The sequence below is a fragment of the Corythoichthys intestinalis genome, chromosome 13 (genome assembly GCF_030265065.1).
Source record: "Corythoichthys intestinalis isolate RoL2023-P3 chromosome 13, ASM3026506v1, whole genome shotgun sequence".
Taxonomy (NCBI): Eukaryota; Metazoa; Chordata; class Actinopteri; order Syngnathiformes; family Syngnathidae; genus Corythoichthys; species Corythoichthys intestinalis.
The window spans coordinates 19,549,528-19,575,719 of NC_080407.1; the positions used below are offsets into that span (position 1 = coordinate 19,549,528).

Here is a 26,192-nt window from a genome sequence, read left to right on the forward strand (position 1 = left end):
GACATAACTCTTTTCACATGGCTGAATCCAGGTGCTCCCTGGTAAGACCAACATAAAATTTTGTTCGCGCTAATGTTTTTTTTTAATGCATTCGTAATTTAGTTTATTGGTATATTGAGTCGTTTTTTTGTGGGATTATGTGTTTGAACCATTTGTTGAGAACAAAAAAATTTTTTTTAGCATTTTATAGCATTTTCGATAACGGACTTTTGCTATAGAAATAAGCCAATTGTTCTTTTGTTTGTTTTTTACACCATTGAGGCTCAGCTCAAGTATTTTAATTTCCTATGTTCCTTATTTGATCACTCGCTTATTCCAACTAACCAGTTCATCGATTAATCGACTGCTAAAATAATCGATATCTGTAACCTTTTGAGCTACAAAGTATCGCGATATATCACCTTTTGGATATATTGTCACACCCATGATGTCAAAAAATTTTACGCCGCCATAAAAGATGATTGAACACGCTGGTGTGATCATAGGACTTCCAACTGCAAGTTTGTATTTTTAGGTGTGATTGGTATCACGGAGTCATTTGATTATTGTTGCCACGTCTTATTGGTGAGCTAAGTTTATGTTTGAACTAATGTTTTTTAATGCATGCCTAATTTAGTTTATAGGTATATTTAGCTGTTTTTTTGTGGGGAATATGTGTTTGAACCATTTGTTAAGTGCAAAAACAAAAAAAAAAAAGCTAGCATTTTATAGCATTTAAGCTAGCGGACTTTTTGCTATGGAAGTTAGCCAATTGTTCTTTGTTGTACTTAGATGCTCATTTATTTATTGTTTATACCGTTTGAGGCTCAGCTCAGGTATTTTAAATTTTTATGTTCCTTATCCGTTTACTCCATTATCCGAACTAACTAGTTCTTTGATTAATCAACTGCTAAAAAAATCAATAGCTGCAGCCCTAATATTGGTAACATTTTGGGTTACAAAGTATCCCGATATATCACATGTTCGATATATTGTCACACCCCTGATGTCAAAAAAAAATACGCTGGCGTGATCATAGGACATCCAAATGCAAGTTTGTATTTTTAGGTGTGATTGTATATTGGAGTCATGTGATTGTTGTTGCCACGTCTCATTTGTGAGCTAAGTTTATGTTTGAGCTAATGTTTTTTAATGCATTCCTAATCTAGTTTATAGGTATATTTGGCCGTTTTTTTGTGGGAATATCTGTGTGAATCATTTGTTAAGAGCTTAAAAAAAAAAAAAAAAGCATTTTAGCATTTAAGCTCGTGGACTTTTGCTATGGAAGTTAACCAATTGTTCTTTTGTTTTATTTATATGCTAATTTATTTTTATTTTTTTAAATACCGTTTGAGGCTCAGCTCAGGTGATTTAATTTTCTATGTTCCTTATCCGATCGCTCGATTATTCGGACTAACTAGTTTATCGATTAATTGACTGCTAAAATAATCAATAGCAGCAGCACTAATATTGGTAACATTTTGGGTTACAAAGTATCGCGATATATCACCTTTTCGATATATAATGTCACAAGGGCGTAGATTTGCATAGGGACGGTAGGGACATAACACTACCAACATTTCAGGATGCTCAAATTGTCCCCATCAACTTTTAAGTAACCTTATTTGCATTATATAATGAAATCAGTTAGACTGCCTTCACATATGTTGTCAGGATGGAATAGATAGGATAAACCCTACCATTATTAAGTGAATTGTTTTCATGATGTTCAGAGTTACACGTCACCCCCTTCAAAGAGAAAGGATATTAGAAGTTTTTTTCAGCCTGCAGCAGCCACTGAAAGTGATGTATAAAAGATGTCAATGTGGCGGAGGTGAGGAACACGCCACTAATTTGGCTACTGAAAGTCCGACTTGCATCAGAGTTAGCATAACATTATACTGTGTGAACTTGCTAACTAGTAAATCTGGAGTAGAAAGCTGCTTAAAGAGAAGTGTCATCCTGTATGTTTTCTACTGTTAACGTTAATTAGAACAATCCATTGGCAGTGTATCAAATACTTGTTCTCCCCACTGTATTTTCTAAATCATATATTTAAAAATATTTTTATTTGCAGCCTATGCAGACATTTTGCCCCCCCCCCCCAAAAAAGCCACTGTAAATTTCCTTTATAGTGTCCCTACCAATGTTGAGACCAAACCTACGCCCTTGTATTGTCACACCCCTAATGTCAAAAAGATGATTGAACATGCCGGCGTGATCACAGGACTTCGAAATGCAAGTTTGTATTTTTAGGTGTGATTGTAAATTTGAGTCATGTGATTATTGTTGCCACGTCTTATTGGAGAGCTAAGTTTATGTTGGAGCTAATGTTTTTTAATGCATTCCTAATTTAGTTTAGAGGTATATTTAGCCGTTTTTGCGTGAATATGTGTTTGAGCCATTTGTTAAGAGCTAAAAGAAAAAAAAAGTTAGCATTTCATAGCATTTAAGCTAGCGGACTTTTGCTATGGAAGTTAGCCAATTGTACTATTGTTGTACTTATATGCTCATTTATTTATTTTTTTAATACAGTTTGAGGCTCAGCTCAGGTGTTTTAATTTTCTATGTTCCTTATCAGATTACTCGATAATTTGGACTACAAGTAAATAGTTCATCAATTAATCGACTACAGAAATAATCGATAATGCAGTCCTAATATCGATAACATTTTGGGCTACAAAATATCGCAATATTATCACCTTTTCAGAACATCGTCACACTGATTACTAAACTAGAAAAAACGGCTATCTCATAGAAATTGGCAGGCAAACTGGAGAGAAAGATCAAAAAGGGCTGGCTTGTGCTGGAGCGAGCGAGTGGAACAGATGGTCACGCCACAGAAAGAAGACCACGGCGGAGACATTACAACACTCAGGTTAAAGCCTCCCTTGGAACGCATGCAGACGCTCGGAGCAAAGGGCGAGGGCTTCCTATTTATCAGGGGGCATTTGGAGTGACCTAAAAAACATGTTTTGTCCAACTGCTTTGCTTATTATAGCACATCAAATGGATCGTTAGAAATCCGCCTGCTTGACTGTGTCGCAACCAGATCCGGAGATCCGAGCAGAGCAGACAAGACCGGTTTGTAGTGCTAAAAGTTGCATGAGTGGAAACGGCCTAATTCCCCGACAAGAGGAAGACCGCAGGTGACAGAGCTTGCCAAAGTACAGGTGTAGTGTGTGTTTGGGCGTTGTACCTATGTGTGCAATGGGACTGCCATCCAAAATGGCATTGTAGAATCAAATATTTAGTGGGTGGCTTACAAGTACACTGTCTAGCTTGGCGACACACTCAACCGTCATGTCATTCATTTTCCGACTACAGGAGTACAGTTTTAGACTACAATTGCTGAACTGTTAGTTCTATCACACTGATTACACTGGTCGCTGAAAGGTAATGGATGATGTCAAAAATAACTGCTTGTTACTAAGGTAACCAGGCAGACTTGGACAAAAGATCCAGGAGCAACAAAATTATAATTTACGCATTTGAATATTCAATACAAGCTTTTTTTTAAGAATAACACTAGAAATTGTAATTGCTGGAGAAATTACAATTGGGCTTTGCTGTGGTAGACACAGTTCTATCAGATCACCTTCTGTTGATTTGGGGACAATTCGGGGACACGTCCTGTTGACATCAGGTCACATCCGGTTAATTTGGGGACATTTCGGGGACACGTCCTGTTGAATTGGGGACGTTTCTGGGACACGTCCTGTCGATCTCAGGTCACTTCCTCTTAATTTATGGATATTTTGGGGACATGTCCATTTGATATCCATTTGGGGGACACGTCCTGTTTATATCAGGTCACTTCCTGTTAATTTGGGGACATTTCGGGGACAGTGCCTGTTGATTTTGGGACAATTCGGGGAACGTCCTGTTGATTTGGGGACGTTTCGGGGACACTTCCTGTTGCTACGAGTTCATTTTGGGGCACTTCACATCATTTCCTGTTGATTTTTGGGCAGTTTCTTTTCCTGTTGAGGCATTTACAGGTCACTTTCTGTTTATTTTGGGGCATTTATAGGTCACTTCCTGTTGATTTTGGGTTACTGAAAAGGAAGTGACTCCAGAATGAATAAGAAGTGACTCAAACTAGACAGTAAGTCACCTGTAAATGCCCTAAAATGTACAGGAAGTGACCTGTAAATGCCCAAAAAAGCCTGGCTGCGAACACTCTGATTCCAGTGCCATTGACGGCGACAGACGTCCAATCCAGTCAAAATGAATTAGCCATTGAGCTAAAGTAGATAGTAATGGAATATAATTTTTTTCTCAAACGGTGAACTTTTTAAATTGATATATCGACTCTCGGCGGGAGCATATCGATAACCTTTTGCGCTACAAAGTATCACGATATTTTACCTTTTAGATATATTGTCACACCACAGATGTCAAATAGTGAAAAATTTTATGGCGCTTTAAAAATGATTGAACACGGCAGCGTGATCACAGGACTTCCACATGAACGTTTGTGTGTTGACACCGTGTTGTTAGGTGTTATTAGTATTAGTGCTGCAACGATTAATCGATTAACTCGAGTATTCGATTGGAAAAAAATATTCGAATTAAATTTTGTTGCTCGAGTATTAGTTTCATCAAATTGGCGTTTTAATGGTTAATTTTGAAAGTGTTTGCATTTAGTTTTATTGATTAAGGTGGATACACTGCCCTCTGGTCTGCCTCTTTTCAAATGGCTGAATCCGACTGCTCCCTGTTAAGACCAATATAAGCTAAGTTTTTATTTGAGCTAATGTTTTTTAATGTATTCAGAATTTATGGGTATATTTAGCCGTTTTTTGTGGGAATATGTGTCTGAACAATTTGTTAAGAGCATTGTAATAAAAAAAAAAGTTAGCGTTTTAAAGCATTTAAGCTAGCTTACTTTTGCTATGCAAGTTAGCCAATTGTTCTATCGCTGTACATAGATCGTCATTAAAAAAATATATATACATATATATATATACCGTTTGAGGCTCAGGTATTTCAATTTTTCATGTTCCTTATCCGATTACTCGATTATTCAAACTAACTAGTCCATCGATTACTCGACTACTAAAATATTCGATAGCTGCAGCCCTAATTAGTTTAATGGAGTCATGTGATTATTTGAGCTGAAGTAGACACTAACGGAATAAAATTTTTATTCCACAAACACTGACCCCTTTTCAAAATGATATATCGACTTTCGGTGGTAGAATATTGCTAACATTTTGGGCTACAAAGTATCGCGATATATCACATTTTAGATAATTGTCACACCCCTGATGTCGAATAGTGAAAAATTGTACTGCACCTTAAAAGTGATTGAACACGCCGGTGTTATCATAGGACTTCCACATGCAAGTGTGTGTGTTGTCACGGTATTGTTAGGTGTTATTAGTATAATGGGAGTCATGTGATTATTTGAGCTAAAGCAGACACTAATGGAATATAGTTTTTTCCCCAAACACAGACCCCTTTTTAAAACGATATATCGACTCTTGGTGGGAGTATATTGCTAACCTTTTGGCTAAAAGGTATCGCGATATATCACCTTTTAGATATATTGTCACACCCCTGATATCAAATAGTTAAAAATTTAACCGCGCTTTGAAAATGATTGGACACGCCGGCGTGATCATAGGACTTCCACATGCAAATTTGTGTGTTGTCACTGTATTATTAGGTGTTATCAGTATAATGGAGTCATGTGAGTATTTGAGCTAAAGTAGACACGAATGAATATATTTTTTTCTCTAACAGTGACCTTTTTAAAGCAATATATCGACTCTTAGCGGGAGCATACCGATAACCTTTTGGGCCACAAAGTCTCGCGATATATCACCTTTTAGATATATTGTCACACCCCTGATGTCAAATAGTTAAAAATTTTACTGCGCTTTAAAATTGGCTGACACGTCGGCGTGATCATAGGACTTCCACATGCAAATTTGTGTGTTGTCACATTATTGTTAGGTGTTATTGGTATAATGGAGTCATGTGATTATTGTTGCCACGTCTCATTGGTGAAACTTTCGGAGCCACTGTGTTAGCAAAAAAAGTTTACCTCAGTGAAAAGTATACTTACTCAAGGAAATGTGACGCATTACTACAACTTATTTTCTAACTCTCGTTCAAAAAGACAATCAGATAAAACCCAGTAAACCGATTTTCTCTCCTGGTCTCATCAAAAATCATATTTACACTCTGCATTCGTGCGGTTACGAAACATCTACTGAATATTTTCGTCTGAGCTCAAGAGCCATCCACACAAGTAGCGGGCCCTGAATCAATAAAAAACATTAGGTGTAATTGGCAAAGCTAAAAGGAGGTTAACCACCGCGCAAAACTGGAGGCGCTGCCATTAAAAAAAAGGTTTAAAGGTGGAAAGGGCAGCTCCGCAAACACGGGGAGACATGTTTGAAACAGGATTAAGTACTTACCCTCTGTCAACCGAGTCACACCACTGCAGTAAATGTGTGTATATCATGTAGATGAGTGTGATTACCTGGTAAGTGTCCCACAGTCTAATAGTGCACCGGAGCGGCAACTCGCGCATCAAAAGGTTGTTCATCCAGCGAAAGGCAAACTGCAAGTATTCCACTTCGTAATGCTGCATGTGGTGATGCACTGACTCTGCAACAAGAAGCAACGACAAGAAAAAATGCATTTTTAATCGGTCTCACGGGTTGCTTTTTCTACAGTTATTTTGTTTACAACGCGTGTCACGTGAGCAGTGGTTAATTTGTGCCGGACCCTGCCGAAACAAGATCCGGCACCTCTTGATTTTGGCCTCCCTCTGCTCCGGGGACTTATTTGGGCAGATCCGGGACCTCGCGTGTATAGAAAATAATAATAGTAATATAAAAACATTTTTAAAAAATGTATTGTAATAGCCCCGAATAGGGGGTAAAGAAGGAGAGGAGTCGTTGATGGCTTTCTCCACTCTATTGTGGCAACAATAAGAAAACAATAAACAAAATAACAGCTGACTGCCGCCACATTTGACCGCTAACGTTTGCTTCTCGCCAGTCCTCATTCGCTTCCTACCACCTCACAGCTCTCCCATCCCAGCTCTTAAAGGGACCGCGCTTAGTTGCGGACATTACAGTATAAAATAAAATAATAATTAGGGTTGTTCCGATCATGTTTTTTTGCTCCCGATCCGATCCCGATCGTTTTAGTTTGAGTATCTGCCGATCCCGATATTTCCCGATCCGATTGGTTTTTTTGTGTGTTCCCGATTCAATTCCAGTCATTCCCGATAATTTTTCCCGATCATATACATTTTGGCAATGCATTAAGAAAAAAATGAATAAAACTCGGACGAATATATACATTCAACATACAATACATAAGTACTGTATTTGTTTATTATGACAATAAATCCTCAAGATGGCATTTACATTATTAACATTCTTTCTGTGAGAGGGATCCACGGATAGAAAGACTTGTAATTCTTAAAGGATAAATGTCACTTTGTATATTGTGACTAAATATTGCCATCTAGTGTATTTGTTGAGCTTTCAGTAAATGATACTGTAGCCATTTAACTGTTCTGCTCAAATGCATTATGGGAATCTTCTCTGCGTTGGGAAATAACATAGGGTGTTAAGAAAAAGATCAATTACTACCTTTCTTCCCCACATTGCTTCCCACTATATTTCTAATCATAGGGAGAGGGATAGTAAGGCTTTAGCCAATTGAAAAAAGGCTCCAAAGGCTGCCAAAATTCACTCTACTCATTTTACGCTGCCTTTTAGCTCTATATATAGGTAAAACGGCACCATTACAGCTTGAACGCGACAATGCGTGAGTGGGTCGTGCAGCGCATGCGTTAATTGCGTTAAATATTTTAACGTGATAAATTTTTTAAAAAATTAATTACTGCCGCTAACGGGATAAATTTGATAACCCTACCTTAAGCCTAAACTAAAGTCTCTGGATGAGTGTAACATATTATGTCTGTAACGTTAAATACAATTAGAAAACGATTTAATTAAAATATATATAGATATTTAAAAAAGGCATGTCCGATATTTTTTTGCCGGTTCCGATACTTTAAAAATTACGTGATCGGACCCGATCGATCGGGATGCCGATCAATAATGTGCATAAATTCATTTACATTAAATTCATTTACAGAGCAAATCCCAAGAATTACATGTTGTTTATAAAAATTTAACGTGGGGTGGGGTGGCATGGCTCAGTGGTAGAGTAGTTGTCCCCCAACCCAGAGGTTGTGGGTTCATTTCTCCGCCCTGACGAACTCGCCTAAGTGTCCTTGAGCCCCACGTTGCTCCTGGTGCTGCGTCACCAGCAGGTGGATGGCGAGATAGTGTAAAGCGCTTTGAGTGCGTTGAAAGGTGGAAAAGCGCTATAAAAGTATAACACCATTTACCAACGTTGATGCACTGCATAGGTGGACCTACAAATCATGCCTTATAACAAAACAAAACAAAACAAATTTGGGGGGAAATTTGCGGCATCTGGGGAACAAGCAGCCAGGATCAAACGGTATTTCAGCATGCCAAAAAGATAGTTGCATTTAATGCCTTTTTTCAAAAAGGAAGATGGTTCAAAACGAGTCAGAAAACCAACAACCGGCGATAAGGGCAGATGCAGCGATCATGCTAATGGGCAGGACCGGATGCAGCAGGAGGCTAGCACCACAGCAGCTAGCCAGGTTCACTGACAGCCAGCCAAGCCGGGGCAGGAGGCTGCTACCGTGGCAGCAGCTGGTCAGGTTCAGCGGCACCCGGAGTGGGAGCCAGCTCCAGTGCCAGCAGTCAGCCAGGTGGACCACCAACAGCAGGAGCAACAGGCCAGTACCCTTTTGGGAAATTGGGTTTGTGGCCAGAGAAGACGAGGGGGGTTATGAAACTCACGAAAGATTGGCCTTGTGTTATTTATTGTAATCTGATGTTTTACAAGTTAGACCGTCCGTTACTCTAAGTCTTACCTGTGGTTATGTGGGCAATTGCACGTGCTATGCAGAGTATAGCCTAAATAATTAGGGCCCAATCACGAAGCGCGAGAAGGCCCTATTGTAATGCAAAGGATTTTTTTTTTTTTTTTTGAGAGGGCAGATGAAAACGGCCAATTAGGAGGAACGAAAAGTCACCAAAATTTGCACATACATGCAGCAAAATTTATATTTCGATAATTTTGTAACGTCGCAAAAAATGCAACAAAATGGCTCAGTGGTGCCCCCTTTACAGCGTACAGCGATGAAATTTGGGGAGTCTATACCTTGTCCAAAACTGCTCCAAAAAAGCATTGGCACCCATATTCCAAACCCAACAGGAAATCGGTTATTTTGGATCAAATGTGAAATTTTTATCGATTTACAGGGTGCACATTTGAGACCTTTTCGCCGAGGGAGTTTGTTGGATCGTGTTCAAAATTGGTGAGACTGTTCAGGAGACATATGAGATCGTAAATTTTTAAAATGTGTTTTCATTCATGGGTCTGACCTGGGCGTGGTGCCAAAGTCGGCCATTTTTTCGGCAACATGACAAATTCAGTAAATGACTAATAGCTCCTTCACACAACGTTCAATCTTTTTCATATCTGGCATGTATGTGAGGTATCCCACCCTTAACAAGAGTGCATTGAAATATTACCCATTAGGCCTAGCACGCCGTAGGGGAAACAGAAAATGCCTTATTTACGAGACAGGCTCCTCCTCCAAGGGAAAAAAAATCTATTGACCTCAAACCTGGATCAGGGGAGCCTTAAGACATGTGTTCAGGTGTTTGATGAAAAATATTGAGGTCTGGTTGAAGCAGAAGGGTCCAACAGGAAAGTGAAAATGAATATCAACATTTTGTCTCGACAAAAATTTTGAACAGTCATAACTCGGCATATATACAACATATCTGCGCCAAACTTCCCGTGCTTGTTGAGAGTCATACTCTGATGGGTCCTGTAGGGGTCATTTGCATTAACCCTACAGCGCCAACTACTGGTGACAGAGAGGAGTTTTAAAAAAGGCCTCTCCTATTAGGTTTTTTCAACATAGAGCAATGAAATTTGGGGAGTCGATACCTTATGCAAAACTGCTCCAAAAAGTCTCTTGCACCCATATTCCAAATATAACAGGAAATCGGGTATTTTGGAACGAGTACAGTTTATATTTGGAGGCCTGAACATGCACGAAAACTGACCAAATTTTGCAAGTACATGCGGCTTTGCATACATTTTGATAACCTTGCGATATTACGGAAAACCGTAACAAAATTACTCAGTGGTGCCCCCTCGAAGTGAGTTGAGTTTCGAGTAAGTTAGGTTCTCATTAGATTACGAGAGGGGGACAATCTGCCACAACCCTGACCTGCGTGCCGTCCGAGTTTGCGTGACGTTCGAGTTGCGCCAAACTGCGAGGGCCCGTTCAGTCCTATTTGCAGGCCTAGTTGTAAATTGTGTGTTGTTTTCAGCACCATTTTTCTGCTTATGTTCCGGGACCTGTGCCCGTCTAGTCATCCCTGCACTGTCATGTGTACTTTGCATTCCGGCACCTTATGATTTACAAATTAAGCACTGCATGAGAGTTTTGGACCAGTCTGAGGATTTATGTGAAAATATTTTGAAATCGACACGTTTGCTCGTTCAAAAAACAAAGCAGAAGTCAAGAAATCGTTTCCACCCAGAGGGGACATTACGGGTGTCATAAAGGTGTAACACACACATAACAGGCATTGATTATACCGCATCGGCCGCAGAGTGGTGAAGGCCGCTTTGTATTCGTGGCGATGACACAGACCTCTTGCTGAATCAGCTCCGACTGTCTGGCGGTGACCAATTGTGCTGCAGTGTCAAGGCATGACGGCAAGGTACAGTCACTGTTTTGGAGCGAGAAAACACTCTCGTTTTCCCGTTCACACAAGCAAGAGTGTGACACAAAAGTGACGCGCAGTCCAAGCAGAGAAAACAACTCAGATTTTGCTGTCGTCCAACCAGTCCTTTTACAATTCTATTCATATAGTCTTAAAACAACACTAGGTAACATTTCAAACCTGATCAAATATTTTCATAATATTTGTGATGATATGTCGACTGACAACTAGTTGAACGACAACTCTTTTATATGCTTTATGGCATACATTGTTATGAAAAAGTATCTAAACCTTTTGGGATTTCTCACATTTCTGCATAAAATCACCATCAAATGTGATCTGATCTTTGTCAAAATCACACAGTTGAAAAAACAGTGTCTGCTTTATCCAAAACCAACCAAACATTTATAGGTTTTCATATTTTAGCGAGGATAGTATGCAAACAATGACAGAAGGGGGAAAAATAAGTGAACCATCACACATTTAATATTTTGTGGGCCCCCTTTGGCAGCAATAATTGCAACCACACGCTTCCTATAGCTGCAGATCAGTCTGGCACATCGATCAGGACTAATCTTGGCCCATTCTTCTCCCAAAAACTGCTGTAGCTCAGTCAGATTCTTGGGAGGTCTCGCATAAATTGCTGTCTTTAGGTCATGCCAAAGCATCTCAATGGGGTTCAAGTCTGAACTTTGACTTGGCCACTCCAGAACGTGTATTTTGTTCTTCTGAAAGCATTCTGAAGTTCATTTACTTCTCTTTTTGATCATTGTCTTTTTGCTACATCCATCCTCTTTTTAGCTTCAACTGTCTGACCGACGGGCTCAGGTTTTCCTACAAAACATCTTGATTAAGTTTTGAATTCATTTTTCCATTAATGATTGCAACTTGTCCAGGCCCTGAGGCAGCAAAACAGCCCCAAATCAGGATGCTCCTTCCACCATGATGAGGTGTTGATGTTGGTGAGCTGTTCAATTTTTCCTCCACATATGACGTTGTGTGTTACTCCCAAACATTTCAACTTTGGTTTCATCAGTCCACAAAATATTTTGCCCGAACTTCTATGGAGCTATTGTTTATTGCTGCAACAATTAATAGATTCACTCAAGTAATTCAATTAGAAAAAAGATTTTAATCAAACTTTGCTGCTTCGAGAATTCATTAAATTAAAGTGGCGTTGTAATGGTTTGTTTTGAAAGTGTTGGCATTTCGTTTTATTGATTTAGGTGGATGAACTGCCTGCTAGTGGCAACACTGAATATGACATAACTCATTTCACATGGCTCAATCCAGCTGCTCCCTGTTAAGACCAACATGTTTTTTTTTTTTTTTTTTTTTTTTTTTAATGCATTCAATTTAGTTTATAGGTATATTTAGCCGTTTTTTTTTTTTTTTTTGTGGGAATATGTGTTGGAACAGTTTGTTGGAACGGAGCATTGTAAAAAGATTTAAAAAAAGACGTTAGAATTTTGTCATATATTGTCACACCCCTTATGTCAAATAGTTAAAAATTTTACCACGCTTTAAAAAAAATGACTGAACACGCCAGCGTGATCATAGGTCTTCCATATGCAAATTTGTGTGTTGTCACTGTACTGTTAGGTGTTATTGGCATACTGGACTCGTGATATTTGTTGCCACGTCTCACTGGTGAGCTAAGTTTATGTTTGAGCTAATGTTTTTTAATGCATTCCTAATTTAGTTTATAGGTATATTTAGCCGTTTTTTGTGGGAATATGTGTCTGAACCATTTGTTAAAAGTATTTTTAAAAAGTTAGCATTTTATAGCATTTACGCTAGCGGACTTTTGCTACGTAAGTTAGCAAATTGTTCTTTTGTTGTACTTAGATCCTCATTTATTTATTTTTCTACCATTTGAGGCTCACCTCAGGTATTACAATATTACATATTAAATTCCATTGACCTTCAACAAACACTGAGAAAAGCATCTTTCTGGGGAGCCTATTACAATCGTTCCAACAGTTTTGCTTGAAAAAAATTGAGAAAATTCCACCAAAAATAGCTTTTTTGAGTAATTTGACAACATGGTCAACATTATTAGACCCACAAAAACTGCTATTTGACTCACAATCATATTGAACTTCAACCCACAAACGAATCTTAATTGGTTCCCATTTACAGTCACCAATTTGCTCTGAGACCCACGAAAATATATTGGTTTGGTCCTTATTTTTTACTAAAAATTTACCATTAAATTCCATTGACATTCAACAAAAACCCAGAAAAGCATTTTTTGAGGAACTGATTAATGGGAGGTTTTTAGTAAAAATAGTGACCGCTAATGGATTTTTTTCTTGTTCACTATGCATTTTTTTACATATAAAATTTACATACAAATATGTCGCGCCTAAATGCTGCTGCTTAGCATCTTTACATAACAAAAGATTAAAAATACCGCTATTTATTCAGCAGTTGATGTATTTCACAGCAATCAAATTGTGACACTCAATCTCCAGTCCACACACACACACACATGCCTCATAATAGAGCTGTAATTACTGAGCTGTCAGAGCATCAGTGTGAAAAGGCAGTTAGGGAGGAACTATGGCGTCGTTTGACTGACAAGCACGCGCGCACACAAGACCACCTTCAATAAAATTTTCACATCCGCAACGTTTTATATTTCCAGGCAGGAACAATATAACAACACACAGCAATCAATTGAATGACACCTGTCTAGGGGAGCCCACGCGAGCGTGTTTCATAAACTACAGGTTTGCGCTCATGTCTCCGCGGTGTAATTACGACGCACCTCTGCGAGAGCACACAACATGGCCGCCTTATTAACAGCGAACTGTGACAAGAGCTCGGCCGGCTGCCAAACAACTTTTCAACAAAGTTAAATTACGCTAATGAACCCTCGCGCTGTCCCGTGTTAGGGACTTGAGCAAACACGAGAAGGAAGTGCAGGTAGTTAGAATGTCGTTTGTCATGAGGAATTATTACATGGCATGCGAGGAGCTAAAACGAACACGCGCGGACAATAAAACTTGTGGCTTTTTAACTCTGGGCTGACGTCCAGCTGGCATGCCGCTTGGCACGGCTGGTTACGCCGGGCCTAGTGAGGTGGCGGATGACATCGCTCATGAACGCTGATTGACTGATTGACTGACTTGTCTTCTGTTTTGCAACAGGGCTTAAGTTGAGGACGGAGGCGAACGCGGTATTTGAACTAGGAGTGTGGGAGCTAGCCAGCATAGTGACGAGCAGTTTCACCAGTGAACTGTGGCAACAAATATCACATGACTCCAATATACCAATCACACCTAAAATACAAACTTGCATTTGGAAGTCCTATGATCACGCCGGCGTGTTCAATCATCTTTATAGCGCCGTAAAAAAATTTTGACATCAGGGGTGTGACAATATATCGAAAAGGTGACATATCGCCTATATTTTGTAGCCCAAAAGGTTATCCATATTAGGGCTGCAGCTATCTATTATTTTAGTGGTCGATTAATCGATGAACTAGTTAATTTGAATAATCGAGTAATCGGATAAGGAACATTATATATCAAAATACCTGAGCGGAGCCTCAACAAGTATTGAAAAAATATATGAGGATCTAAGTACAACAAAAGAACAATTGGCTAACTCACATAGCAAATGTCCGCTAGCTTAAATGCTATAGAATGCTAACTTTTTAAAAATGCTTTTAACAAATGGTTCAGACTCATATTCCCACAAAAAACGGCTAAATATACCTGTAAACTAAATTAGGAATGCATTCAAAAACATTACCGCAAACCAATGAGACGTGGCAACAAAAATCACATGACTCCAATATACCAATCACACCTAAAACTACAAACTTGAAATTTGGAAGTCCTAAAATCACGCCGGCGTGTTCAATCATCTCTAAAGCGCCGTAAAAGGTTTTCGACATAAGGGGTGTGATATATCCCCTATATTGAGTAGCCCAAAAGGTTATCGATATTAGGGCTGCAGCTATCGATTGTTTAAGCAGTAGATTAATCGATGAACTAGTTAATTTGAATAATCGAGTAATCGGATAAGGAATATAATAAATTGAAATACCTGAACAGAGCCTCAAAAGGTACAAAAAATATATGAGGATCTAAGTACAACAAAAGAACAATTGGCTAACTCACATAGTAAATGTCCACTAGCTAAAATACTATAGAATGCTAACTTTTATAAAAATGCTTTTAACAAATGGTTCAGACACATATTCCCACAAAAAATGGCTAAATATACCTATAAACTAAATTAGGAATGCATTAAAAAACATTACCGCAAACATAAACTTAGCTCACCAATGAGATGTGGCATCAAATATCACATGACTCCAATATACCAATCACACCTAAAACTACAAACTTGCATTTGGAAGTCCTAAAATCACGACGGCGTGTTCAATCATCTTTAAAGGGCCGTAAAAGGTTTTCGACATAAGGGGTGTGACATATCGCCTATATTTAGTAGCCCAAAAGGTTATTGATATTAGGGCTGCAGCTATCGATTGTTTAAGCAGTAGATTAATCGATGAACTAGTTAATTTGAATAATCGAGTAATCGGATAAGGAATATAATAAACTAAAATGCCTGAACATAGCCTCAAACCGTACAAAAATATATGAGACCTAAGTACAACAAAAGAACAATTGGCTAACTCACATAGCAAATGTCCTCTAGCTTAAATGCTATAAAATGCTAACTTTTTAAAAATGCTTTTAACAAATGGTTCAGACACATATTCCCACAAAAAACGGCTAAATATACCTATAAACTAAATTAGGAATGCATTAAAAAACATTACCTCAAACATAAACTTAGCGCACCAATGAGACGTGGCAACAAATATCACATGACTCCAATATAACAATCACACCTAGAAATACAAACTTGCATTTGGAAGTCCTAAAATCACGCCGGCGTGTTCGATCATTTTTAAAGCGCCGTAAAAGGTTTTCGACATAATGAGTGTGACAATATATTGAAAAGGTGACATATCGCCTATATTTAGTAGCCCAAAAGGTTATCGATATTAGGGCTGCAGCTATCGATTGTTTTAGTAGTAGATTAATCGATGAACTAGTTAATTTGAATAATCGAGCAATCGGATAAGGAACATTATAAATTAAAATATCTGAACAGAGTCTCAAACAGTGCAAAAAATAAATGAGGATCTAAGTACAACAAAAGAACAATCGGCTAACTCACATGGCAAATGTCCTCTAGCTTAAATGCTATGAAATGCTAACTTTTTTCAAAAGCTTTTAGCAAATGGTTCACACACATATTCCCACAAAAAAAAAAAAAAAAAAACAGCTAAATATACCTATAAACTAAATTAGGAATGCATTAAAAACATTACCTCAAACATAAACTTAGCTCACCAATGAGACGTGGCAACAAATATCACATGACTCCAATATAGCAATCACACCTAAAAATACAAACTTGCATTTGGAAGTCCTAAAATCACGCCGGCGTGTTCAACCATCTTTAAAGCGCCGTAAAAGACTTTCGACATCAGGTGTGTGACATTACATCGAAAAGGTGACATATCGACGATATTTTGTAGCCCAAAAGGTTATCGATATTAGGGCTGCAGCTAGCGATTATTTTAGTAGTCGATTATTCAATGGTCTAGTTAGTCCGAATAATCGAGTAATCGGATAAGGAACATAGAAAATGAAAATAACTGAGCTGAGCCTCAATGGTTATGAAAAAAATCAGGGTCTAAGTACAACAAAAGAACATAGCAAAAGTTTGCTAGCTTAAATGCTATATAATGCTAACATTTTTTTTTTTTTTTTACAATACTCTTAACAAATGGTTCAAACACATATTCACTCAAAAAAACAGCTAAATATACCAATAAACTAAATTACAATGGTATTATGCTTATGTTTATGTTGGCCGTAACAGGGAGCAGCTGGTTTAAGCTTAAGAAATGAGTCATGTCAGTGTATACACCCAAATCAATAAAACGAAATGCAAACAAACCAATACAACGCCACTTTATTTAAACAAATACTCGAAGCAGCAAAATTGAATTCGAATATTATTTCTAATCGGATTACTCGCGTTAATCGATTAATCGTTGCAGCACTAGTGGGAGCAAATGAAAGAGTTTTTTCATCTATGGCTGTCACTGGCCAGCCAACGTGTTCATTTTGGGGTGTTTCACGTCATTTCCTGTTGATTTAAGGTCATTTCCTTTTCCTTTAGGGGCATTTACGGGTCACTTCCTGTTCATCGGTTACTTCCTGTTGATTTCAGGGTATTTGCGAGTCACTTCCTATTGATTTTGGCTTACTTCTGGTACATTTTGAGTCATTTCCTGTTGATTCTGGGGCATTTCTGGGTCACATTCAGTTCATCAGTCAACCCCTATTGATTTCGGCTTACTTCCTGTAAATGTTGGGTCATTTCCTGTTGATTCTAGGGCATTTCCAAGTCACTTTCTCTTTGCTGGTTATGTCCTATTGATTTCGGTTCACTTCCTGTAAATTTTGGGTCATTTCCTGTTGATTCTAGGGCATTTCCAAGTCAGTTTCTCTTTGCCAGTTATGTCCTATTGATTTTGGCTCACTTCCTGTACATTTGGGGTCATTTCCTGTTGATTCTGGGGCTTTTCCAGGTCATATTTGGTTCATCGGTCAACCCCTGTTGATTTCGGCTCACTTCCTGTAAATTTTGGGTCATTTTCTGTTGATTCTAGGGCATGTCCGGGTCACTACCTGCTCATATGTCACTTCCTGTCGATTTTAGGGCATTTTTGGGTAACTTCTATTTGATTTCAGGTCACTTTCTGTTGATTTTGGGGCATTTCCAGGTCACAGCCTGTTGGTTTCGGGGTATTTTCGGGTTACTTTCTGTTAGGAAGTCACTTCCAGCTGATTTTGGCTCACTTTCTATAAATTTTGGGTCATTTCCTGTTGCTTCTGGGGCATGTCCGGGTCACTTCCTACTCATCGGTCATTTACTGTTTATTTTAGGGCATTTCAGGGTAACTTCGTATGGATTTTAGATCACTCTCTGTCGATTTTGGGGCATTTTCGGGTTACTTCCTATTGATTTTGACTCAATTCCTGTAAATTTTGGGTAATTTCCTGTTGATTTTGGGGCATTTCCAGGTCACTTTCTGTTCATCGGTTACTTCCTATTGATTTTGGCTCACTTCCTGGACATTTTGGGTCATTTTCTGGTCATTTTCTGTTCAATAATCACTTCCTGTTGATTTTGAGGCATTTTGGGATCACTTCTAGATCATGAGTCACTTCCTGTTAATTTCAGTGTTTATGAGTCACTTTCTATTGATTTCGGCTCACTTCATGTACACTTTTGGGTCATTACCTGCTCATCGGTCATTTCCCATTGATTTTAGAGCATATCTGGGTAACTTCCTGTTGATCTCAGGTCACTGTCTGTTGATTTCGGGGCATTTCCCGGTCACTTCTAGCTCATGTGCCACTCCCTGTTGATTTTGGGGTGTTCACGGGTCACTTTCTGTTGATTTTGGCTCACTTCCTGTACATTTTTGGGTCACTTCCTGCTCGTAGGTCATTTCCTGTTGATTATAGGGCATTTCCGGGCAACTTCCTATTGACGTCAGGTCACTTTCTGTTGATTTTGGATTTGATTTGGTTTGATTTCCGGATCACTCACTTCCTGTACATGTTGGGACATTTACAGGTCACCCCCTGTTTATTTTGGCTTACTGGAAAGTAAATCCCCTAAAATTAACAGTAAGGGGCATATAAAGGCCCACAAAAGACTTTGAATACTCTAGTTTCAGTACCATTGACGGCGCTAGATGCCCAATCCGGTCAAAATTAAGCCGATGTCTAGCCTCGTCAATGGCAGCCGATGAGCTAACGTAGTTCTAATGGAAGATTTAGCCATCATCCTGTTGGTTTAGATCAAAATTGGTTGACCTATAAAATAATAGTACATATCTCAAAAACGATAGTGGTAAAACAGGCACTAACGTACCACAAATGATTGATATCATTTTTGTATCATGGCCTGTCATATCCAAATCTTTCCTGCCTTCCCTCTTCCAGTGTCGTGTAATAGTCCTGTAAAACCGATAACATCAGCAGCGGATCAGGCCAACGAGCAGGGTTCAAACTGTTCAGTATTTGTTTTTGAATTTTCCTCGTTTAAAATCGCAACCCAACTACCAGCCGTTTAGCGCAAAGCAGCACACGGCACACACTGTCAGTGTGCCTTCCATTTGCATAACTAAATTCACCTTTGGGCAATTTGCATGTTAATGAACTCTTGCTAATGTACTTGCTTGCGACAAATACACAGACAGAAGATAAGGGAGAGATAAAGAGATCAGAGAGGCGTTTTACGCGTGCCAACAAAGTAGCTTGTATTTGGAGGAGGTAAGGGGGGCCCTGCGATGGCGTCGAACAAGGAAAAAAGGAGTTGGCGCGAATTGTTACAAGTGGAATAATTACGTGTGGGCGGGCAATGTGAGCAAAAAAAAACTGTTGTTTTGAATCGACAAAAGCAATACACTACTACTTAATTGATCTTTTGCTTTGTTGACATCATTTTCCCATAAAATGGTCCAAGATCTCCAAGATCTAACATTGTACACGGTATGATAGGATTTGTGATCTCGGTGTCACAAGTCAAACTTCAATCTGATAGGTGCCCGAAAAGCAGAAAAGTGATAGTGTAACACTAGATAAAAGCTATCAGTGATCTCATTAGAGGTGGTAATTTCAAACCAGCGAGGTAGAAAATGTCCGTGCCCCGACTGTGATGACGGGGCACTTATGTCCAAACGTGTCGAGTCATATTTCTCAAGCTTGCTAAGTGTCGCAAGGACATTGTTCTGCTTTGTCTTCATTTACTTCTTTTAAAACACACATTCACGGTCCAAATGCACGCAATCTGTTTTCATTAACACTTTCTCAAAGAGCAAACCCTTACCAGGACACACATTTATATACACTTGTATTGAGTCCCCACTTTGTCCTTCCTGACAAAGGGTTTGACGGCAGTGTGAAACATTGCAAGGTTATCCAAGATCGTGGCCGTTATACCTAGTCACGCTCCAGCGACGCTTGTGTTAAACATCTTTTTCTATTTAGAAATTCTGAATAGTCACATGTCATGCCATGTTTTCATCGAAGAATACTATTTTGAATATAAGCTTTAGAAATAGGATAATCATGAGACCAACCGTCAATCCTGCTAACCAGCTCCTCCAGCGCCTTGACCTTCCGCTGGATTCCTGGCTGTGCAAACGTGTAGTTGTCCTGAAAAGAAAGAGAGGAGGTAAAATGAGTCTCCATTGAACTCTAAAATCAATATAATAGAGTGTATTTTCGGTGAATAAGTCACACTAGCCAAGAAATGCACAACGAAGAGGAAAAAAACAAAATATAAAGTGAGGAAAGTAATTATTTGAAATCAGAAATTTTGCAAGTTCTCCCACTTACAAAAGATGGAAGGGTTTGGAATTTTCATGGTAGGTGCTTGTCCACTCTGAGAGACAATCCAAAGAAAAAAACCATCCAGAAATCACAGTGTATGATTTTTTTTTTTTAACTATTTGTATTACACTGCTGTAAATAAGTATTTGAACACCTGTCTATCAGCTAGAATTGTGAGCCTCAAAGACCTTTTAGTCACCTTTAAAAAGTCCAACGAATAGTTGGAGTGGAGGTGGACTTTTTGCGTCAGACTTTGTGACCTGTTTGAGCCGGTTAGATGCATATAAACACCTGTCCACCCCATACAATCAGGAAGACTAGTTTCTAGCATGGTCAAGACCAAAGACTTGTCCAAAGACACCGGAGACAGAACTGTAGACCTCTAAAAGGCTGGACAGGGTTACGAGGCAAATGCCAAGCAGCTTGTTGATACAAGATCCATCGTTGGAGCAATTATTAGAAAATAGAAGAAGCTAATCATGAGTGACTGCCAATTAGGGCTGAACGATACTGGAAAAAAACTGACAATGCGATTTTTTGGGGGTTTGCGATATATATTAGAATATTAAAACGAGAAGAATTTTCGCTAGCTTAAATGCTATATGAAGTTTACCAGATTAGTTTCTAGTGCGCACCAGAAACTATCTGTTAAACATTAGCATGACATAGCATTTAACCTATCTGCCTTTTGCGATGCAAGTTAGCCCATTGTTGCATTGTTGCAGTTGGCTAACTTGCATAGCATAAGTCTGCTAGCTAAAATGCTATGTTATGCTAATGTTCACTAGATAGTTTCTGGTGCGCACCAGAAACTATCAGGTAAACATTAGCATTACATAGTATTTAAGCTATCTGACATTTGCTCTTTAAGTTATCCAATTGTTGTAAACATTAACATGATACAGCATTTAAGCTAGCGGACTTTTGCTATGCAAGTTAGTCAATTGCTGTAAACATTAGCATTATATAGCATTTAAGCTAGCGTACTTTTACAATGCAAGTTAGTCAATTGTTGTAAACATTAGTATTACATAGCATTTAAGCTAGTAGACCTTTTCTAGGCAAGTTAGCCAATTGTTGCATTGTTGCAGTTGGCTAATTTGTCTAGCAAACGTCAACTAGCTTAAATGCTATTTAATGTTAATGTTCACCGGATTAGTTTCTGGTGCGCACCAGAAACTATCTGGTAAACATTATCATGACTTAGCATTAAAGCTATCTGACTTTTTCTATGCAAGTTAGCCAATTGTTGTAAACATTAACATGATATAGCATTTAAGCTAGGGGACTTTTGCGATGCATGTTAGCCAATTATTGTAAACATTAGCATTATACAGCATTTAAGCTGGCGGACTTTTGCTATGCAAGTAAGCCAATTGTTTTTTTGTTGTTGCTGTAATTAGATCCTAACTCATTACTCATCTAACATCGCTGAATCCAGCTGCTCCCTGTTTAGACCAACATGAGAAGTTTTTGTTTGAGTCAATGTTTTATGCATCCGTAATTTAGATTACAAGCATATTTAGACATTTTTTCTGGGAATACAAGTTTGAATGATTTGTTAAAAGTCTTGTGAAAAAAAATAAAGAATTTTATAGCATTTAAGCTAGCGGACTTTTGTGCTGCAAGTTAGTCAATTGTTGTAAAATTTAGCATTATTTAGCATTTAAGCTAGCGCACTTTAGCTATGCAAATTAGCTATATAAATCCGCTAGCCTAAATGCTATGTAATGCTAATGTTGTACATAATGCTAATCAGGTAAGCATTAGCATTACATAGCATTTAATGCTATGTAATGCTAATGTTGTACGTAATGCTAATCAGGTAAGCATTAGCATTACATAGCATTTAAGCTATCTGACTTTTGCTCTTTTAGTTAGCCAATTGTTGTAAACATTAACATGATATACCATTCAAGCTAGCGGACTTTTGCTATGCAAGTCAGCCAATTGTTGTAAACATTAGCATTATATAGCATTTAAGCTAGCGGACTTTTGCTATGTACTACATAGCATTTAAAATAGCTTAAATGCTACCTTAAATGCTATATAATGCTAATGTTTGCCTTCTGTGCGCACCAGGAACTAAACTAAATTTATTTTATTTCTGTCGATGTCCCTTTACGGGCTCCGTATCAAAGCAATAAAAACAACATTTTTTTAGGTATCGGATCGGGGCTCGATATCGGCAGATCCTCAAAATCAGGTGTCTCAGACTTGGGTGCAAAAATATGTGATCGGGACATCCCTAGAGTTCATATAATACCATTTAATCCAGGCTAAAGGTGTTTATCTGTGAATGATGAAGATTGGTGTATATAAAAGGGTTTCAGGAAGCTATGTCTCTGCAAAATTGCTTTTATGAAGAAAAACAAAATTAATAAACAAACAAAAAATAATTGCACATCCTGTGATGGGAATATTGCGTATGCGCATATTGCGATTTTCAAACGATATATTTTGCAAGCCTCCTGTCAATCCGTCGGACTGGGGCTCCATGCAAGATCTACCTCATAGGGTCTTAATGATGATGATAATGGTGAGGAATAAGCCAACAACTATACTGGAGGAGCTTGTCAATGACCTGAAAGGAGCTGGGACCACCATTTCCAAGGTTACTGTTGGTAATACGCTAAGACGTCATGGTTTAAAATCATGCATGGCACGGAAGGTTTCCCTGCTTAAACCAGCACACGTCTTGTCCTGTTTTAAGTTTGCCAATGACCATTTGGATGATCCATAGGAGTCTTGGGTGAAAGTCATGTGGAACTTTTTGGTCTCAATTCCACTCATAGTGTTTGGAGGAAGAAGAATGATGAGTACCAACCGAAGAACACCATCCCTACTGTGAAGCATGGGGGTGGTAGCATCATGCATGGGGGTGTTTTTCTGCATATGGGACTAGACGTCTACACTGTACTAAGGAGAGGATGACTAGGGCCATGTATTGTGAGATTTTGGGGAATAACCTTCTCTCAGTTAGAGCATTGAAACTGGGTCGTGACTGGGTCTTCTAACATTACAATGGCCCGAAGCAGACAGCCAGAATAACCAAGGAGTGGCTTCAAAAAAGCATATTAAGGTCCTGGAGGGGCCTAGCCAGTCTCCAGACCTAAACCCAATCGAAAATGTCCCAATGTAAAAACCTGATTTATCTAGAGAAAATCTGTGTGGAGCAGTGGTGCAAAATCCCTGCTGCAGGTACTTTTGCAACACAACCTCATTGGCTGGGATAACATGCAAGATGATTTAGCCAACACTAAAGCTGATTCTATCAAACAAAATGCCATAATAGGAACAGTTGTCATGTTTCCCAGTAATTTCCTGGACAACACTGCTCAAATTGTTCCCTCGGCGGGTCCGCGGCCAATTGCAAACACGTAAACAAAACGGTCAGAAATGTCATTCCCCTCCATCTCGGATGGTTCATTTGTCACGGGAAAAGAGCAGCGGCCGTTACAGACTTGCCAGGAATCGTTTTGTGCGTCACACACGACGCTCGAGCAGTTTATTAAAACCAGTGTGTGGCCTTGAAGACAAAGCACAGTTGCTTGTCTCACTGTTGGCAAAAACATAATGTTAGATATGAAGCAATAGTATCTTTTCTCATATTTACTGTTTGACTGTTTATACAACCCCTAGGAAAAAGTATGGAATCACCAGTCTTGGATGAATACTCACTCAGACGTTTTATCATGTAGAACAAACTCAGATAAAAAGCTTGAAAAAATAATGAATCAGTTCAAAAGTGCAACTATTATCCATTCAGAAACACTAAAAGAAATGAATGAAAAATATTGTGGCGGTCAGTAAATGTTACTTTTATAGAGCAAGTGCAGGGAAATATACATGGAATCATTCCATTTTGAGGTAAAAAATATGGAATCATGAGAAACAAACAAAGAAATAAAAATCAAAACACATCTCTAGTATTTAGTAAGACCACCTCTGGCTTTTATGACAGCTTGCAGTCTCTAAGGCATGGACTTGATGAGTATTCTTCATCAACTTGGTGCCAAATCTCTTTGATTGCAGTTGCCAGATCATTCTAGCAGGTCAGAGCCTTGCTGTGGACCATTTTTTTCCATTTCCACCACAGGTTTTCAATAGGGTTGAGATCTTTGCTATTTGCAGGCCATGACACTGACTGGATGAGTATTTCTCCAAGGAATGCTTTAACAATTTTAGCTCTGTGGCATAATGCATTGTCATCTTGGAAAATGACATATTTTCAATTGAAGGGATGAGAAAGCTGTCTAAAATTTCAATGTAAACTTTTTCTTCAGGCAGTAATCTTTGTAAATCTCACTGGAACAGCACCAACCAAAAGTTCCAGCATCATCACATTGTCCAATGCAGATTCCTGACTCTTGACACCTTGTCCAATGCAGATTCTTGACTCTTGACAAGGTGATGATGGTGAACAAGTGGAATATATTTGATATTATGAACAGTTGGACTTGAAATGATGAGAATTAGCAGCGCCAAGACGACGGGCGGATAAGGACAGAACAGACACAGGACACCTTCTGACCACGGATGCCCAAGCGCGCATCATGAAGCTGACAAGCATGGGGTAGGTAAGACATACACAATCCCACGTCTGCACCACCGAATCCTGCAAACAGCTCTTTTGGATAGTCCAAAACAAATGGCGGGACATCTTGTCTTGCCACAAGGAACATCTGATACGGAGGAAGCCGCGACCGACCCACGTGGTGCTGAGAATGGCAAAATCCTTAACTCTCGTATCCCTGACAACAGTAACGCTTGAATTCTCCTGTCCAATCCAAAAAAAAAAAAGACAATAAACCTAAACAAAGAGCAAACAAACCCTTCTTCCAGACCACAGCCCGCCTCACCAGAGTCTTTAAAAGACTGAATATTTAACTAATCTAGAGAAAAATTCCAATCCAGACTTCCGATCCAGTTTTTTTGGAAAGTCCAGTCCGGGTTTTCTAGCGCACCGATTTACATAATCCATTCCAGTTTTTGCTTCGGTTTCCCTAAAATCCGGTCCGCATTTTATGGCACACATTCAACAAACTACATTACTGTATCTCAATTTACCGAGAGAATTTATCGGTAAAAATGTCAGCTGTGTGGGATTGTTTCACCTTAAAGGACGACAAAGACGAAGAGGCAGAGTACAACATTTGCCACAATAAAGTCAAGCGTGGTGGTAAAGCTGTAAGAAGTTTTAATACAACCAACCTAATCAAGCATTTAGCGAAATACCACCACAAACAATATAAGGAGTATGTTAAGAAAACCGAAGACAAAAAGAAAGGTCCTACGCAACTAACACTGGCAGAAACTTTTGCTATGTGTGACAAACTGGCATTTGACAGTCCCAAAGCCCAGGGAATAACAAGAGTCATTGCCGAAGAATTCATTCTGGATGACGAGCCATTATCTCTCTTGAGTAAAGACACACCGTCCAACACTTAGAACCACGGTACAACATGCCCAGCTGTCATTACATCCTTGAGCGATTCGGCCGTGAAAGATTCGAGAACAATTCTATGTCGAGTAAAGCAGAACTAATACACAGCGCGGTCTTCGGGACGCAATGAGAAACGGACCGCATTGCGTCCCGAGAGTAAACATCATGCTTGTCGTAGACCCGGGTAATGTCAATGCTCAACTCATGGCTTTAGCTCAACTCATGCCGCTGGATAAAAAACACAAGAATACCTGACTGCTGCTGACAGCCGCTACAAACTACGTTAACGTCGTTTTACTGGAGATAATAGATATCATATGTATATAGAAATAGATGCAAAACGACAGACTCGACGGCATTAGCAACATTGAAGTATTGAAAACTAGATGCGTTAGTAAACAGCCACCATCTTAACGCAGAAGACTTCCCTGGTAGGCTGTTGTGAACCTTCCAAGCGAACCTAATTAACTTTTTATCTAAAATACTCCTAAA

General features: G+C 38.9%; 1 protein-coding gene across 4 annotated transcripts in view; it reads right to left on the minus strand.

Moving 5' to 3' along the window:
* Positions 1-26,192, minus strand: part of tbc1d22a (TBC1 domain family, member 22a) — a 250,173-nt gene that overhangs the window by 59,323 nt on the left and 164,658 nt on the right. For all 4 annotated transcript variants that reach the window (XR_009066751.1, XM_057855710.1, XM_057855709.1 and 1 more), the window contains exons 11-12: positions 20,002-20,077; positions 6,476-6,603 (exon numbers count right to left, since the gene is read on the minus strand). Coding sequence is in view for 3 of the 4 variants with exons in the window: in XM_057855710.1 (XP_057711693.1) it covers positions 6,476-6,603; positions 20,002-20,077 (204 nt within the window). In the remaining variant the exon portion in view is untranslated. The remainder of the gene's footprint in view (positions 1-6,475; positions 6,604-20,001; positions 20,078-26,192) is intronic.